The 19,596-nt window shown below is 35.0% G+C and overlaps 1 protein-coding gene across 1 annotated transcript in view; it reads right to left on the bottom strand.

Annotated features, from left to right (window-relative positions):
* LOC113091259 (EGF-like repeat and discoidin I-like domain-containing protein 3) overlaps positions 1 to 19,596 on the bottom strand; it is a 148,020-nt gene that overhangs the window by 53,991 nt on the left and 74,433 nt on the right. The window contains exon 6 of the mRNA XM_026256667.1: positions 9,473 to 9,654. Within this exon, the coding sequence (XP_026112452.1) occupies positions 9,473 to 9,654 (182 nt within the window). The remainder of the gene's footprint in view (positions 1 to 9,472; positions 9,655 to 19,596) is intronic.

Below are 19,596 nucleotides of genomic sequence, written 5' to 3'. Positions count from 1 at the left end.
TTTCCCCAGAGGTACATGTAAAAAGCTGTCTGAGAGGCTCCTAAGGGATGGGGCGCGGAGCAAAGCTGAGGGCTCAGAGTGTGAAAGGAAAGAGGAAGACAGCTCAAGCTCATAGACAGACAGCCATGAAATGGGGGAAAAGTAATAGTCATAATACAGGGTTTAAAATGATTTGTTATCGCTGAGTGGGGAGTGTGTGTGTGTGCGTGTGTGTTGCTTCACAGTCAGCTACACTTGATGACAGCTAATTCACTATCCTACTGTGTGTGAGCAATGGGTTGGGATCTTGAGGGGCCACACAAATCACTAGCTGAATTCGTTCTCCTAGCCTTTTCTCTGAAGATATATCAAAAACTCACTAGACCACTGACAGTGGCTACAGCACAAGCTGAGAGAACACGCCAGGTTTTGGCAAGAACAATCACTTTCTGAACATCATCATTTCCTTTGTAGAAGGCTTATAAATGTGTTCATAAATGACAAATTTACAAATGCATTATAAACTATTGATAAGCAGTTATAAATGCTCAGATAGAAGGGGGATTTTAATGCAATCCCTGCCTAACAGTGAGCTATTTAAATGTTATAAATGCTTAATAAATACAGTAATAATTATTTCATAATAATTTCAAAAAAAGACTATTGTAGTGAGACTGAAGGGTGTTGAGTTACTTTTCTTACTATGCTTAGCAGAAGCTACTCTATATCTTACCCTTTATACTCTGCAAAAGTTCATTATGCTTATCCACAGCAGTGATTAAACATCTTTTATTTATCAAGATGAAATTATCAAACTTTATTTCCCGGGTCTATATTAGTTACATGTTAACATGTTACATGTTAGTCCCTTAATGTAGGATGAACAGCTGTGAACCATTCATTAATGAGTAAATAAATAAATAAATAAATTGTTATCACCACATGGTCATATAATATGTGTTATTTTAGAAGAAGAATAAGAAAAATAAAATAAAATAAACTCCACACACTTGTTATGCTGATATAACTGTGAGCCTACTGTGATATAAAATTTTGGTCACATAGCCCCCTTCTAATGTTAACTATAGACCAATTAATCTCAATGTATCGTGTCATAGACTCGCACAAGACAAAAACAGGGGAAACCAATTAAAGCTGGGTGACTCAAAGGCCACAACTAAGTGATACTTCATGTTCATAATGGCCACAGATGCTGGAGTCACTTCATCTAATGGAGCAAACACTGGCGCCATGTGTGAAGGGGCCACTGGAAACATCTGGCATGGCAATATTTGTCAGTTTTGAGGAAATTGATTTGGTTGTGGATGGCGGACATAAAATGTCCATAATTCCCAAAAGCCATTTATCAGCCTGACACCCAGTCACCCAAGGTTTTTTTTTTTTTTACAATCATGATCTCAATTCTCCAACCACTGACAGGATTTTAAAGTTGTTGTGGTGTGTGGTAGGAGCACAAATATACACACAGTCATACACATACACCACTTCAGACTGCACTGATTTCAGTAATAAAACATCTCTCTTTTTTTTTTTCTGTGTAAATAGTCTGTAAATGACAGGTCTTGAGTCTTCCATTAGGTTTTTTTTTATTTTAATTTTTGGGTTCATTTTGTTTTAACCCAATGATTCATTTATTATGATTCATCTTATGCAGGAACATGCTTGTAGGAGTGAACTCCACCACTTCAAAAGTGGTTAACCAGCCTGTTAAGCATATACTATGACACAATCTGCTGAGTCAAGCAAAGCCATAATTATCCCACCTCAAACATTCAAGCTTTCTGCTGCTGTGAACACATTTTTAAAGATATCACAATGTGCTACCTTTTTTATTTTATTTTTTACCAACAGTATCATCCCTGCAGGATGCCGAGTCTGATTGAAACACCAATAGAGGAAGAAGAACTGAGACTAACTGGTAGTTAAGGCTGCGGTTATTCATGTCTGAATCCATATGACTCTTCACCAATTCATTATTAGTTAACTGTCAGGTAGTTGTGGTTTTAGGAAAGTGCACAAAGAAGGAGTGGAGATGAAGGAATCTTTTAGTGAACTTAAACACACGTCGACCATATAACATCAATCCAGGTCAAAGAACAGAATAAGACTGAAAACTTTAAAAGAAAGGAAAACAAAAGAGCAAACAAGATGACTAATATAACACAGGTGAAAACTAATGAATGAAGATTAAGTGATGAGAACAGGAAATTGACCAAGTGAGGACAGAGCAGAACTAAACAGAATCTAACACATGACATCAACACCTTTAATAATAATTAGTATATGATGAATTAAGTATTAATTTGGGCATTAGCACACAATTATTTGTGTACCCTTATTGTAAAGTGTACATCTCTGACTGTGACAGGCAAGTGGGTTAACTGACTGGAGTTATTGAATTTCTATTTTGGGCTGTTCAGCTAGGTTGAGTTTGGGTCAAACTCATAGACCAAAGCATGACAGAGGCCACATAAGGGCCAAAGCAGCTCTTTTCCATCCAGATTGATAGCTACAGAACATACTAGTAGTTTAGACAAAAAAAAAATAATAAAAAAAAAATAAATGTGAATTTTGTTCAAATAATCCTAACATCACTGCATGATATCATATTTCAGCGGTGTATGTGCACTACTGTTTAAAAGTTCATGATTGGTATTATTTTTTAAAGATGTTTTATGAGATGAAATCTCTTAAAAATGTAAAATACAGTAAAAACAGTAATGTTGTGAAATATTACTACAATTATTATTATTTTTTTTTTTATTCCAGTCTTCAGTGTCATGAGAACCTTTATAAATCATTCTAATATGCTAATTTAGTGTAATAAACATTTATTATTATTGAAATCAATGTTGAAATCAGTTGTGGAATTTAATATTTGTATAGAAACCGTGACCATTTTTTTTAATTATATGATGAATAGAATGTTCAAAATAACAACATTTATTTGAAATAGAAATCTTATGGAAATAGAAGTATTCTGTGTATAAAATTATAAAAGTATGTATTGCTACCATTGATCATAGTAAAGCAAGATAGCAAATATAAGCTTCTTAAAATAAATAAATATATAAATAAACAAATAAAAATCTAAAACAATATAAAACATCATTATGGTGACATTAAAAACAAACATTGGGTCATGATAACTGTTCCATGCTTTATAGTTTTGTATTACCTTTGGAATTTTCCTCTTATATTCACCATAAGACTTCCTGAAACTGTTGTATAATGTTGTATGTGCTTGGCTAACAATAATCTATAGAGCATTTATATTTAGTATACTTAATGAATTTTGAGAATAGGCACAGGGGTCTATTCATTTTCACCAAGGTGGCAACTTGCAGGTTTCTGGCATTGACACAGTTAAAGAAATGTGAGTGTTATTGGCAAAGTGATTAATAGACTCAGAATTGACAGCAGTCACAAATTTATACCTTGATATACTTGACGTAATCTGTGGCTGCAATATCTGTAAAGATAAACTGAGGATAAAGGACATAAATTGACTCTGACAGGTTACTCTAACATGTGCCTGGCAAGGATAAGTGCTGATATTTTCCAATGAAAGCCTTGGATGTTACAGTAAAGAACTTAAAATGAATGGTGAGATTCAAGATATTGAGGAGACGGGCCAAATTCTAATCCCCCTCAAGAAATGAAATAAATAAAAGAAAAAAGCATGCAGCTGTGTATTCCACGTCCTTCATGTCCAAAAGTGCCACTTCTTCAGTTATGAAATCTCACACTTTTGTCCACTATGGGCTTAAAGAAATTTCCCCAGTGTGTCACAAAGCAATTTCACACAACTGAGAAAGTTAAAGTGCTACTGACAAATCTGCTGCTCCTCAAAGAAATCCATGTTTAGCTCTAGCTCTTTTCCCTCATATTTTATAAACAAATTCACCTGTAAGAATTTTAATAAAGAAATTAATGCTTTCATTAAGCAAGGATGCACTACATTGATCAAAAGTGATAGTAAATAACATTACTGCATTACTTCATCCCTACATCTGCTTACTGTCAGTCTTGGGAATTTATAGCTCAGTAGATATGCATGGATCAACAGCTTAATCCTAATGATAAAACACTGGTTCACAGAGACCAAGCTCTTATTGAGAATTAACAGAGGTTTAAATGTGCATACTTGATTCATTTGAAGTCACCATTGTGGTGGAAAATGTTTGGTTTAGTTGGTATCTTGGTCCAGATACTTCTTATGTTCGCTTGTCTCTTGCTGCTATAACAATATATTTTAAAATGCTGTTTTTGTGGCGAAAAAAGACAAAGTTTAAAAGAGCTCAGGTGTTATCAGCTCTTTGTTGGTGTAAGCTTGTCTCTTGCTGCTGTAACTTGTGTGTTGTAAAACACTGTTACTGTGGCAAAGAGAGTTGAGATCTAACATACACATATCTTGCTTGTAATGGTGACTAATTATAGTAAAATAAAATGTATTGCTGCAACTATGGATATACTTTTATGGATATAAACTTTGTAGATAAAACAATGTACTTACTTTTAGAAAACCGATCACGTCGTCACAAACAGACATCAAGATTTTGGATATGCATCACATCAATGGTGACAATCAGAACAAAAAAGGCTGGAAAATAAGGAGGAGTTTGTGCTATGGAGCTCTTTTGTTTGTCACCATTATTGTGATGCATATGCTAAATGTAGAAGTCTGTGTGTGTGAGTACTTGATTGATTCTTTTACTCAAATTATTTCAAACGCATTCATTTCGTCCATCTTTAAAATAAGTATTTTACTCCTGGTGCCTGTTAAAAATATCAAACAAAACTTATTTTATGATCTCAAATACGTATTATGTGATGACTTTCTCAACAACAAAAAACATCAAATAACACCTGAGCTCATTTAAATTTGTCTTTTTTCACCACAAAAACAGCAGCAAGAGACAAATTAACCCAAGAAGTAACTGGACCAAGATCCCAACTAAACCAAACACTTTCCACCACAATGGTGACTTCAAATGAATCAAGTATCAACATTTAAACCTCTGAGGGATTTAGGTAGTCTACAAAACCGTCAAGTTAAATAAACTTAAAAATGTAAGTTTTGGGAGACTCCATTACTCAATTAAATTGAGGCAACAAGTTTACTCAATAAATTTAGTTCAGTCAACTTATTAGGGTTTTCAGTGTATGAGCCTTTGGTTTCTATTCCACTCTAACGTAATTGTATATAAAACAATTGGTGCGGACCTGTCCCCAACACCCCCACCCTAGATGACACTAGCATTTGCATTCTATTCACCATCACTGCACCTTATGTCTTATAGACAGTAAACATCTGAGGTAGAAATGACTGGAAAGGATGACAGTAAAGAAGAATGATGTTAATGAGAGACAGACAAAACTGGGTGTATGTCGCCTCTAATTTAAATGACTAGAGCTGAAGAAAGGTCATGTGGCAACTACCACAGCATTTCGCCTTAAACCAATCTGATGTTTATAACACAACTCTCTGTGTTCTAACCCAGCAGCTCCACAGCACCAAAAGCTTCATCCCAAGAGGCATCATTAAAGTCAAGCTAACTCCCTAAATACTTGGAGATTTCTCCCTTTTTTCTACTTTCCCCTCCCCGTCTCTCTTTCTAGCTCTCTCTCCATCCATAATCCTCACTCTTTACCTGCGAGAAGCTACTGGTGCGAACAGTGGTTAACTTGTTACACTCAAAAGTCTGCAGTCAGACTCTGCCTATCATTTATTTTTTTCAGCCGAATTTCATCTCAGCTCCTCACAGAGGTCAGAGTTTTAGACTACGCTTCTGCACAGACTACCCCGCTGAATATCAATTCAGTGAAGGATCCAATTCAGTTTCTCTTTCTTTTACAAGAAGGAAATTTAAAGAATAAATCTGAGGTTGACATGAGGCTACTCATCGTAAAACTAGAGGTAAATGGACTGAAACTTCCATCCACTGTGATTGTCTGCATTATCAATCAAATGTACTCTGCTGAAGAAACTGCATATGAATACTAATCCATCCACCAAAGAAGCTCAAATAAATGGATTGATACACAAAGATGTAAGCCTGCCATTCCCATCAATCATTGGTAATGGACTGACATGAAATGGTTCTGTGAATGGACAATGCTTTTGAAACTTTTCTAATTATTGACAGAGTTGCAGCCAAGGTGGGAATTTGTTAGAAAGACAACAGTTTTGATTTCTAGAGTGGATAAAGGAGGGATCTTAGTAAATTCAGAGCTTCCTTGCTGAATAAAACAAAAAACAACAACAACAGCAACCAAAACAGCATAAATTGTCACCAGCATGCGTTATGTTTTGGGGGCCCTAGGCAAGTGGTAAATGGTGGCCCACCTCAGTAGAAATCATGTTCCTCCGGGCCAGGGGAGTCATGCACATGTGCTGGTTGTGGTGGTGGGAGGGGGTCATGTGACACACAGCAGCCAAGTTAGAGCTGTATAACTGATGTAGGCCTCTTGGGTTTACTATTTTTTTTTTTTTTTATTCCCAAATGTGTTAACTATATCATGAAATATCAATTTGAATTGGGCAACTGATGATATTCACACTGGTCTGATCATATTAAACTTAAAGATATTATTAAGCTATTTTTTTGTCTTTTGGAAACTGCATTTAAAATCCACTTGGGTCAAAAATCTGAAGGGCATGTGTGGGTTTGAATGGGCATGATGCCTCTGCTCTTTGGCACCCCGGACCGCAGGGCCCCATGCAATCGAGTGGTTTGCGTGGTGCCTAAATACAATACTTGGGTGTGTTGGTATTTCAACAAGGCTTCTTGACTGGATTAATCACTTCTTTCAGCAGCCAGCTCCACCATAAACAGAGAGAGCGATGGAAAGAGAGAAAAAAAAAAAAAACATTCCATTCAACCAACCATAGCAGCTAAATGTTTCTTTTTCAACACCGATGCTGCTCGACCAGCACTAACCAGCATAAACTAACCAGAATATTTTGAAATGACATTTATTCCTGTGAAGGCAAAACTGAAATCATTACCAGTTTTCAGTTTCACATGATTGTTCAGAAATAATTTGATGATTTGGTGCTAAATTATTATCAAATATTAATGGTGTTCTATTATTCTTTTATTATTATTATTATTATTATTATTATTATTATTATTATTATTATTATTATTTTCTTCCTTTAAAGTTTTATACATGTATTTCTGCAATGCTTTGGCAATATGCACAAAAAAAAAAACACTCTATCAATGAACAACAAGTTAAGATAAACAGATTGACAGGAATAAATATTTCTGCAAACTACACTGTAAAAAATGATTCACTTTATTTACTCAATAAAATTGTTTAAAATGTTACATTCAATATTATTAATTAAATTTAACACTTTATAATTAATTATTAATAATCAAATTAGATGGTTACAACCAACCATTCAAAATGAGTAGAATAACATGAAAAAATTAATTAAAATTTTCACAAAAATATTGATTTTATTGAAAACAAAGAAACAAAAAACACTATGCTAAAGAATACTATGTTATACATGCCAGGCCAGTAGTTGGGGATCATGAAACACTATACATGTTCACATTTTTGTTGCTTAAATAGATATGATACAGGCATCATGTTCAGAAGTTTGTGTCTTCAGTCCCCCAAAAGTTATTGAAGACACCTAAGGTTCACAAACAGAATCACTGAAGGAAAAAAAGATACATTTATAGGGTTACCATTATAGTGGTCAGTGTTTGCTTTAGTTGGGCTCTTGACCCTTGACTTTTTAATGTTACATTTTGTACTGCTGTTGTAACTGAATTATAACAGCTAGATTTGCTGACAGAATTGCGGTGGTCCTGGTTATAATCTAGCACAATCTTTGTTTGGCCTGAGCATTATAAATTGAGTCTGTTCTCGGAGACAAATTGACATTCATTAAAGCAACATCTGTAATTCTGCAATAGAAGACCTGGATTTTTATGTGAAATCCAGAGTTTAAGAATTCTGATTAAGAAAAAAAAAATGCGATGGAGAAGGGAAACTTTCTCTTTGGCACTAAGTGACATCAAGAAACAGCATATGATTCTCAAGAATGGTGACAGACAGCATGATGGGATCCATAAATTAGTTTTGATTGGTGGCACCCAGAATGCAGTGCAGCAAGATTTTTGATGGTCACCATTGTTGAGATTCTCAGGCTGATTCTTGATGTTTGTGTGCCTAAATAAAATTTCTTTTTTTTTTTTTTTTTTTAAATGTCCAGACCTTATGCTGTTCAAACATAGGACAACTGAAATCCAGGCCAAATGCTGTCAAAACAAACAACACCACCTGATCTTACTCTTTATTGGCTTATCTAGCAGCAATCTCACAATTACAGCAACCAAAAAAAGTTTTGTTTGAAAGGTTAAGGGTAAAGTTCCCAACTACAGCAAACACGGGTTGGTGGGGCGCAGTGGATAAGACGCATGTCTTTGGTGTGAGAGACCCGGGTTCGAATCCACTGAGAGGCACCAATGTGTCCCTGAGCAAGACACTTAACCCCTAGTTGCTCCAGAGGCGTGTGACCTCTGACATATATAGCAATTGTAAGTCGCTTTGGATAAAAGCGTCAGCTAAATAAATAAATGTAAATGTAAATGTAACACTGACCACCGTAATGGTAACCAAAATTTAGATTATGCTCCCGCAGTGATTTTGTTTGTTAACATCAGGTGTCTCCAGTTTTGGTAGCTTGAAAACATGAGCTTTTGAACATGATGCCTGTATCATCTCCATGTAATCAACTAAAACATGACTTTGTAAATTACATTTTTGGGCTGTGTTTCTTAGTCGCCAACTACTGGCCTGGTATGCATAACATAATGTTCATAGTGTGTTGTTTTTCTTAAAGAAATGTTATTTTTTTGTTGTTGTTTCTATTTGTTTAAACTTAGCTTATTTTTTGTGCTATTTAACTCATTTTGAATGGTTAATTTCTAAGTATCTCATTTGATTAATTCTAATGAATTCTTATGTGTTAAATTTAATTAATAATATTGCTTGTAATCTGTTGCCACAATTTTATTAACTAAATATAATGTATTATTTTTAACAGTGTACACCAACTACACACGCATTTCCTATCATGTATGCCTATGAAAGATGGTCAAACCAATCACAGTAGGTATGGGGCGGGTTAATTTGTGCCACCCCGCCTCTATATGCAGGCTGCAGCTGGGTGCTTCTCGTTTTATCCAACAAAACCGATATTTTTAAATATATTTTAATTATTTTTTTCATGTTATTTTACTCATTTTGAATAATTTCTTTCAAGCATCTCATTTGATTAATTCCAATTAATTCTAATGTGTTAAATGTAATTAACAATATTGCTTGTAATCTGTTGCCACAATTTAATTGAGTAAATATAGAGTATCACTTTTTACAGTGTACAGGTTCATTCACTGATGATGGATCTTCACCCAAACTTAATCTGCCCGTGTCAATCTGTTACCTGAATCCAGGGCCATCTGTCATTCTCGGCTGAGGTCCAGGCATTCACAAGACCCTTCTTATTTAGCCGGGCAAAGTAAGGGTACCATTTCTGGAGGCCGAAGAGAGCTCGGTGAGTGGAGGAGGCCGTTATCTGCTGGTTGGAGATGATTCCACCCTCCATGCCTAGCGGACCGGAACATTCTGCTCAATACACAAAAAAATGACACACAAATGGTGAGGTTAGACTTACAGTGTACAGACGAACGCAATCATGGATCAATCAACAAATCACAAGTTTTTGACAAGTGACAACAGCTCTCAGTACAAAAGTGTTATTTGCACATGATTTTTATATTTTGTGTGAAGTAATCATATACTACTTGTTAAAAGTTTGAAATAACATTTTTTTTCAATTAAGTCTGCATTTATTTGATCAAACATACTGTTTACTGTTTATTGAATTATTTTTATACATTTTAAAATGTGATTTATTTCTGTGATGGAAAAGCTGAATTTTCAGCAGCCATTTGTCCACTTTAGCAGACACATCAAGTTAAACTGAAAGTGACAGTAAAGACATAATGTGACAAAAGATCACTGAGCACCAAATCAGCATATTAGATTGATTTCTGAAGGATCATGTGACACTGAAGAGTGGAGTAATGGCTGCTCATCTTAGTCAACACAGGAATAAATTATGTTTTAAAACTTATTCATAATATTAATAATAAAATTAAAATTAAAATTAAAACAGTGACATCTGCTGACGGGCACCAAGCTGTGTTGTCACAGGAACATGCCAGCTGAAGGTGAGGACACTCCCTTTACCAAGTGCATTCCAAACAATTAAATAATAGCACACACATGCCCTGCTCGCTCCATAGTCCCTACTCCAAGGTGATAGGGATGATAACTTCCAGTAAGAACTTGCCGGTGAACCGTATGGTACACAATACACATACCATTACACCCCTAATATTTAGATGTCTGTGGCCCATCATTCCAGAGTCTGTGTCCTTGATAGAATCACTCTGGGAATCACTAAGCTTGCTTGTATGCTCCTCCAAGGTCTCTCCAGTGGACACATTGTCTTCTTCCTCTTCTTTTTAAAAAAGTAATTCCTTTTATTCAGCATTTGAGCTGATTTCCAACGTAATGGGACACGATTCCACCCACAGGAATCCCCTTTGCACATTGTTTTAATTAAGGACAATATTGGTCTTGGCACTTTTTCAAAATACTAAAGCACACAACAAGCCGCACTGTAAGTGAACATGTTTCCATGCATTTATAATCTTCATCCTTGAAAGGTGTGATTTGATTCTTCTCAAGGCACTCAGGGACATGTCTCTTATTTATAAAGTCAGCATGGTGTTTTCACAGACTGCACACATAGCTGTGTGAACATTTAATTGGAGAAGCATGACTTCCATATGTAATGCAGTTGAAGCATTGCCAATGACGTCAATGACAAAACAGCTTTAACCAGAGCTTGTGCTTTTAATCGTCAGAGATAAAATGTGCAAACCGCTAAAATGCAATTGGGTCAACGACTAGGTTTCACCTAAATTTTGGCTAAAAAATGTTTTTAATAAATCAATATTTTTTAAACATAATTTGCATGCATGTTAAAATGTAGTTATATGCTAAAGATCAAAACAAAGGAAGATAAATACAGTGTTGTATGAAATATTGTACACCTGCTGCTATACAACCTACTGTTTTCCAGAGAGAGAAAATAAAAGGAAGCTCTTTCAAAGATGAACAGACAATCTATCCACCGTGTGGCTGCTAGTTCACTACAGAGCATTCTGTAACATACAGCTTAAAGACTTAAACATTTAAAAGTTGGTCTGTAAGTAATAATGTACAAATCTTATATCATCAGTCTGAAATTGATGGATGACTTAATGAATGAGAATGAGGAGTGTAAATCATGAATTTTTTAGACTGAACTTTTGACCAACAACTGCATATTTAAAACAGTGGCTAAAATGTACATCAGTATGAAGAAATTAATTCACTTTACTTTAAAACTGTTTATTAAATCTTTACTCCAGTAAAAAAAAAAAAAAAAAAAAAAATATATATATATATATATATATATATATATATATATATATATATATATATATATATATATATATATATATATATATATATATAATAAATACGTTGTATAGCAATTCAACACTATATATAATCATTCCGTATATGCAAACCTGGACCACAAAACCAGTCATAAGGGTAAATTTCTCTAAATTGAGATTTATAAGATATGAGATTTATATGAGATAAATAAGCTTTCCTTTCATGTATGGTTTGTTATGATAGTATTTGGCCAAGATACAACTATTGAAAATCTGGAATCTGAGGGTGCACAAAAATCGAAATATTGATAAAATTACCTTTGAAGTTGTCCAAATGAAGTTCTTAGCAATCCATATTAAGGACCAAACATTAGGTTTTCATATATTTATGGAAGAAAATGTACAAAATATCTTCATTAAACATGATCTTTACTTTTTGAAGTTCAGGGTCCACATTTACAATAATTATACTAAAAATAACTGACTAAAATATATATTATAATTATACTATTCATGGAGTACTGAGTCATCAGCATATCTCCATACTTCCCATACTGTCAGATTCAAACTTTCCACTATTAAAAAAAAAAGAAAAGAAAAAAGTCCCCAATCTGATCAAAACTGTTGTAAAAACCAAACAATAAACTGTTGAATGAGCATGATGACATCTTGTGTCCACCACCTACTACCTGTTCTAAATGCACAACATCACCATAGAATACCAACAAATGTGCCCTCATTTCCCACTCCATTTCTGTGCAATTTAACACTGTTGCTGGGGTTGTAACCCCACAAACGCATCAATTAATATTTTTCAGGATCTACCTTTTCCCATGTAGCAAATACCTCTGTAGTGTTGGACTGATTTGAAATGCACGTAGGACACAGTGTTGATAAACATCTTCAATTCCATTTGGGGTTTGACATTTCCAGTGCCTTTTCTTTACTCCGGGTGCTCAATCTTAATATTCACCAAGGCTTGGCACTCCACAGCTCCCGACTGATTCATCTCAATTGCCTGGTGCTCTTTGAAATACACAGAAGTTTCTCTTTTTCTTCTTACTTTTTCATCCCTCAATCACAAAGACAGTTTTGTGAGGAATCAAAGACAAGGCACATCACAAGAGTAAACGTATGACACCTACAGTCACAATGGATTTCTATTCGCTGAGAATCCGTGGATTCAGAGTTCAATTATGTCAAAACAAAAAGACTTTGCCTCTCTCCATGTCTCTCTCTCTCTCTCTCTCTCTCTCTCTTGCCATGTCTTTTTTTTATACCATTCTTATTTTCACAAGTTTAGCAGATTTAGTTTAGAGATATGTTTCACAAACGCCATACAGTTCTTTCATCATTGTGGATCTGCTGTTTCTCTGTGAGGTATTAATTTAAGCCCAGTGGAGACTGCAAGCACACAGTTACAGCACTGAACTAATATATAAGTGATTCCTCTGAGAAACAGCACATTTATTTTATATAATTTTATCTGCTTAATGGATAAAAATCTGAAGCTATCTATCCATCTATATGTGAAATATCCTTCCATACTTCAGTTCAAATAGCAATTTTAAATCCTGTTTGCAATTCAAATTTAAAAGGCATTCTCAATTAAATTCTAAAGGGCTGCTTCAGGTTTGAACGAGGGAGCAGATTTTCAGTGAATAGTGACATAAAATGTAATTTGTGAATCATACAGTAGGACTATTTTTATGACACTTTATGACCTGGATTTAAAGCTTCAAAGTTACAATCACCATTCTTTCATCCCTTGTCCATCAACTACAGACCAAACGTTTGGACACACCTTCTCATTCAAAGAGTTTTCTTTATTTTCATGACTATGGAAATTGTAGAGTCACACTGAAGGCATCAAGGGCTATTTGACCAAGAAGGAGAGTGATGGGGTGCTGCGCCAGATGACCTGGCCTCCACAGTCACCGGACCTGAACCCAATCCAGATGGTTTAGGGGTAAGCTGGACCGCAGACAGAAGGCAAAAGGGCCAACAAGTGCTAAGCATCTCTCGGGGAACTCCTTCATGACTGTTGGAAGACCATTTCAGGTGACTACCTCTTGAAGCTCATCGAGAGAATGCCGAGAGTGTGCAAAGCAGTAATCAAAGCAAAAGGTGGCTACTTTGAAGAACCTAGAATATGACATATTTTCAGCTGTTTCACACTTTTTTGTTATGTATATATTTCCATATATAATTCAACATGTGTTAATTCATAGTTTTGATGCCTTCAGTGTGACTCTACAATTTTCATAATCATGAAAACAAAGAAAACTCTTTGAATGAGAAGGTGTGTCCAAACATTTGGTCCGTACTGTATATAATATAACGTGTGTAGCAGGAGTAATCGGCTACATATATATACTGAAGAAGAAAAAAAACACCCTGTATTAGTCTTATTAAAACTGAGACATAACAGAATTTGTATCTGGCAGCATTGTGACTTGCACTGACACAAGGCTCAGCATGTGATCTGCCATCTTGAATGAATTGCCTACTAGCCACCCACCGCAGTAGCAGCAGCAGCATGCAGATCTTCAATACTGATCTTCCAGCATACATCAGCAGCCCAACAGACAGTGGCCATCACTAATGATACAGCCACAGCGGCACGGCAGATGAATCCATATCTCAGCAGGCCTACTTATATAATCCATATATTGAGTTGAATTCCACCTCAATCTTTGGTACCTGTGCTAATGAGGAAAAATGGGAATTTAGCTCCTATTTGTCAAGATTAAAGGAGATACAAGCTACAAGCACAGCATTATACATCAGTTCATTCATGGTTTTGTTTAAAACATGTAAAACAGGAGTTGCATTTTAATGTATAATTCTAAAAGGCTGAAGAAGAACCACAAAGCTTAACTCCTACAACTGGAGCTTGTGAAATTAAAAATAAAGCGGAATGTCTTTATAGAAGCTCATGAAGGTATTTTCTGAAAATGCACATTTATTATGTGATTTCAATTTGTAGCCGGTAAAGACTCCACTTCTGTCTGTAATGCCCTGCTGTGCTCTGAATTTATTATTTTGGCAATTCCAATTTGTGATATTTCTCTTATTGAAACTAGCAGGTGCTTTGAACACTGGATTTCCCATCTGTTACTTTCATAAAAAAAAAAAAAAAAAAAAAAAAAAAAAAAAAAAAAAAACTAGGTCTGTTGATTTATTTTAAATCTTTACATTTCTCTGCAAGAGGTAAAGCAATAACTTTATACAGCGCTGCATTTACTGTACATTCCTCTTTGTCTTCAGAAAGATCCCTTAATATATTGTTGTTTTTAAGATTTTATTTTTTAAAGATTACATTTTAATCAGATTGGCTCCTGCTGGACATTTGATTTTCTTTTTTTTTTTTCTTTTTTTGCAGTCCCTCTCAACACATACAAAAAGACACAAGTGTTCCTGTCCCATGTGCACATGTTGAGTATCCAAAGACCTTTCTAAAAACCTCTGCTAATCAGCCTACTAAATATCGAATGGCATAAATTAATACATTGATGACCATAAAACAAATTCATCATCTCTATCAAGTTCACATTTTCCTCTACAAATTTGTCATAGGTTGTCCTGGGCTCACTATGGTCCTCTCCGTTATAGTCCACTCATTAAGCCTGTGGAAATACGAACCCATCCATAAACATTTTGTCTCAGGCCCCATGAATTTTAGCGATGACCCTGTCGCTATGCATTCACTGGCACTCTGTACTGACTAATGGTTGGACAGAGAATAAATGTTTATGAAGCAGAAGGAGCTCCTTCAGGAATAAATAAGCTGCCAAATATTGATTTCAAAACTCTGATGAAAATTATGGATGTTCTTTCAAGAGATGGATTATCTGACTGCGCCCGTAGTCCACAAGAAACTTTTATTCATGTAACTGACAAGGTTTTTGTTGTTGTTGATGTTGTTGTTTGTTATTCAAACATTGTTATTCCATTGTCCTATTAAATTCGTATGAGACAGAGATATAACTTATTGGACCAAAAAGCAGTACCGTATTTTTTGGACTATAAGTCGCAACTGAGTATAAGTCGCATCAGTCCAAAAATACGTCATGATGAGGGAAAAAAACATATATAAGTCGCACTGGACTCTAAGTTACATTTATTTAGAACCAAGAGAAAACATTACAATCTACAGCTGCGAGAGGGCGCTATATACTGCTCAGTGTAGACTACAGGAGCACTGAGCAGCATTAGAGCGCCCTCTGGTGGCTGTAGACGGTAATGTTTTCTCTTGGTTCATTTCTCTTAGTTCATTTCTCTTGGTTCATGTCAAATTAATTTTGATAAATAAGTCGCACCTGATTATAAGTCGCAGGACTAGCCAAACTATGAAAAAAAGTGTGACTTATAGTCCGGAAAATACGGTACACAGAATCTCTTGGTTTCAATTTGCAAGATGGATGTACTGTTACCTCTTCTACAGTCCAAAATCTGGGTGTTATACTAGACAGCAACTTATCTTTTGAAAACCATATTTCCCATATTACAAAAACAGCATTTTTCCAACTTAGAAAAATTGCCAAAGCTACGAAACATTTTACTGTATCTGTTTCTGATGCAGAAAAGCTAGTTCATGGATTCATGTCCTCTAGACTGGACTATTGTAATGCACTTCTAGGTGATTGTCCTGCATCTTCAGTAAATAAGCTACAGGTAGTCCAAAATGCAGCGGCTAGAGTCCTTACCAGGTCAAGAAAATATTATCATATTACCCCACTTTTACAGTCTCTGCACTGGCCATCTATTAATTTCTGGATCAGTTACAAAATATTATTGCTTACCTATAAGGCCTTTAATGGTTTAGCTCGTGCGTACATAACTATCCTTCACTTGTACCACGCTAAAATCCATCATATTCCCTAAAGTTGCAAAACTCTGGGCTTTTGGTAGTACCTGTAGTAAAGTCCACTAAAGTAGGTAGAGCTTTTTCGAATCTGGCTTCCAAACTCTGGAATAGCCTTACTGATAAACTTCGGGGTTCAGACACATCTATCTATCTATCTATCTATCTATCTATCTATCTATCTATCTATCTATCTATCTATCTATCTATCTATCTATCTATCTATCTATCTATATTTTATTTTCTGTACCTATTATCTGATTTAGATAATACAGCAAAATAGGTGATGACAAATTGATGAAATATATTTTTAGCAAAATGTCTGATCATGCCTAAATCAAAGTGTTTCAGTCCTTTCATACAGCTTATGTTAAAACATCAGCCTGGTACATCAGCGTTGAGTATTGAAGTGAGGAGGCAGGTTAAATGAGATGTGATTCCAGTTTGAATAGTATGAGATCTGACAGATCGAAAGTTGCCACCTTTTCATTGTTGCATTAAAGGAAAACACCAAAATGAGAATTTGCTAAAAAATAAATAAAATACATTTACTCACCCTCAGGTAATCCAAGACGTAGATTAGTTTTTCTCTTCATTGGAGAAATTCAGCATTGCATCGCTTGCTTATCAATGGATCCTCTGCCGTGAATGGGTGCTGTTAGAATAAGAATGTGAAAAACTGTGATGTTTTTATCAGCTGTCTGAAATGTAATTTCGATGGCACCCATTGACTGCAGAGGATCCACTGATGAAGAATCAATACTAAATTTCTCAAAATCTACATCTTTAATGGCCTAAAGGGGAGATAATTATCATTTTTGGGTGATCAATTCCTTTAATTGCAAATGGTTCTTTAGACTCTTAGCTTGTGAATGAATGAGGGTATTCTTACAGGTCCAAGAAGGAAGTGACTAATGTTCCCAATGGACACTTTATCTTTTTATGGTGGTCAGGTCCCATGAAATGCCTTATCCTCTTTCATTATGTAACAGTTTTCCCAATGAACATTCAGTCTTATTTTTAATATTTACATTTTAATTCAAATAAACCTCTCTCTGAGTCCTGTCGCCACACCAACTGTAACCGTCTCTTCACCCTACCATACACTGTTAAAAATCGCTGTAAAAAAACGGCCAAATTTCGACAGTAACATACTGTTTTTCAGTAAAACAGTGCATTCTGGGTAATATTCATCGTTTTCGAGAAGGTACACTGTAAAAAATTTTGCCGTTAAATAACAGTAATTTTCTGGCAGCAGGGGCGCCAGTAAAGAACTGTTAATTTACAGCTCTTAACCATTAATTTACAGCTCTTATTTTTTAACAGTATTTTACCGTAAATTCTACCATGGAAATTAACTCCACTCCCACTGCTTCAAACAGTTCGAGTTTTTAAAACTAGCATTCCTACGATGTTAGTACTATGAACTTATTTCATTTGAGTCCACTGAGAAGGAATATTTCTTAATATAACGATGCAAACACTTAATGTGCAGTAATAAAGGTAACTAAATACATGACTTTTACTCAAATCACTGCAGCTCATTGTCAGCTATAGCACACATGTATGTGCTGAAGTACTTAACACAGAGATCATCACTGTATCAGCGACTCCACATTTACTGTGTTTATATAAAGCAGCAGAAAACCAGAATTTGTGGCTCATCATTGACTGAAGCAAAGGCTCTACTCTCCAGCACAATGGTGAACAACAAAACTACATTAAACTATTTCTCTTGTGCAAACACACATTAATACAGTCAAGTTCAGTATTTACTCTCATTATCAGTGTATGACTTTGCCTAGTTTTTTTTTCGATGGATGTTCACAAATATTTTAGTTAAATTAACTTTTTTTTCATTTGGTAAATCTGACGTTTACATTTTACAGTATATTACTGTTTTTCCTTGACTTAACGGCAACAAACTGTAGAAAAACACATTTTTTGCTGGCAACCATTAATTTACGGCAAGAAACAGTTGAAAAACAGTTTTTTACTGGCAGCAGGGGCGCCAGTAAATAACTGTTTTTCTACAGTTTGTTTCCTGTAAATTAATTACAGTTTATTACTGTTAAATTATGTTTCATGCTGTTTTTTCTTCATCTTAAATCTTTAACCCTTTAAACCCCACAAGAAAATCCTCAGTTTTAAATGAACACTTATAATGTGTGCACACTACAGAGTGTTAGAGTAACACTGAATCAGTGAAGTTAATGAGATAATTCGGTGATTAATTGATGATTGAGCATTAGTATAAACACCTGCAGAATCACTGAAGGAAAGAGAAACACAAGATCTACAAATGACTTCAGCCACAGCCTTAGATGAAATCAACTGAATAAAAGAATACATCAAATCTCTCAAGATCTGATTAAACAACTATTAAAACAGCTTCACCAGATTCACATTACTAACCAGACTGACTTTATTTCTGTCAGATGTCTACAGAAGAACTTATGGAGAGTTAAATAGGTTTAGGTGTTTTTTTCACTACCATGATGGAGATCAGTGTTTACTTTAGTTGGGCTCTTGAACATGACTTTTCAACAACTAAGTTTTTTTTTAACATGCTTTAACAATGCGTCTTTGGAACTTGTTATAGCAAAACAAAAGTACACAGAAGAAAAAAAAAATCTGATATTGTTGTTTATATATTGACAAGAACAAACACTATTATTTCTGATCTAATCCCGTGTCTCTTCTCTTATTGAATATTGATATTACAGCATAAGAATGAACACTTCTGAGCCATAAGTTATAAAAGACTGTTAAGATAATTTCACTCATAATAATAAAAAAAAAAACCTTTGCTGAAATTTAGACAGAAACATCAAGAATCAGCGTATGAATCACAACAATGGTGACAATCCACAAAATAAATGAACAGATCAGTTCTGAACATCACAACACATGCTACTAAAACTTAAAACAAATGCAAAATTATAAGCACATAAGAATTCAAGAAAATAAGTGAACAATTCAGGGGCATAATTTATTCATGCCCCAATGCATGCTGGGAGTCATGGATGAGTTTTATCCTGTGCTGGTACCCAGCATGCATTGCATCATAAACCTTTTGATTGTCACCATTGTTGAGATTAATATGCTGATTGTTGATGTCTCTCTTTCAGTGTTGTGAGGACTGCTGCCCAAAATATTTAAAGCTCAAAATTTCATTAAATCCAT

This window comes from Carassius auratus, unplaced genomic scaffold (genome assembly GCF_003368295.1).
Source record: "Carassius auratus strain Wakin unplaced genomic scaffold, ASM336829v1 scaf_tig00214150, whole genome shotgun sequence".
NCBI lineage: Eukaryota > Metazoa > Chordata > Actinopteri > Cypriniformes > Cyprinidae > Carassius > Carassius auratus.
Note: the sequence above shows the minus strand (reverse complement) of the source record. Positions and strands in the feature narration are given on the sequence as shown.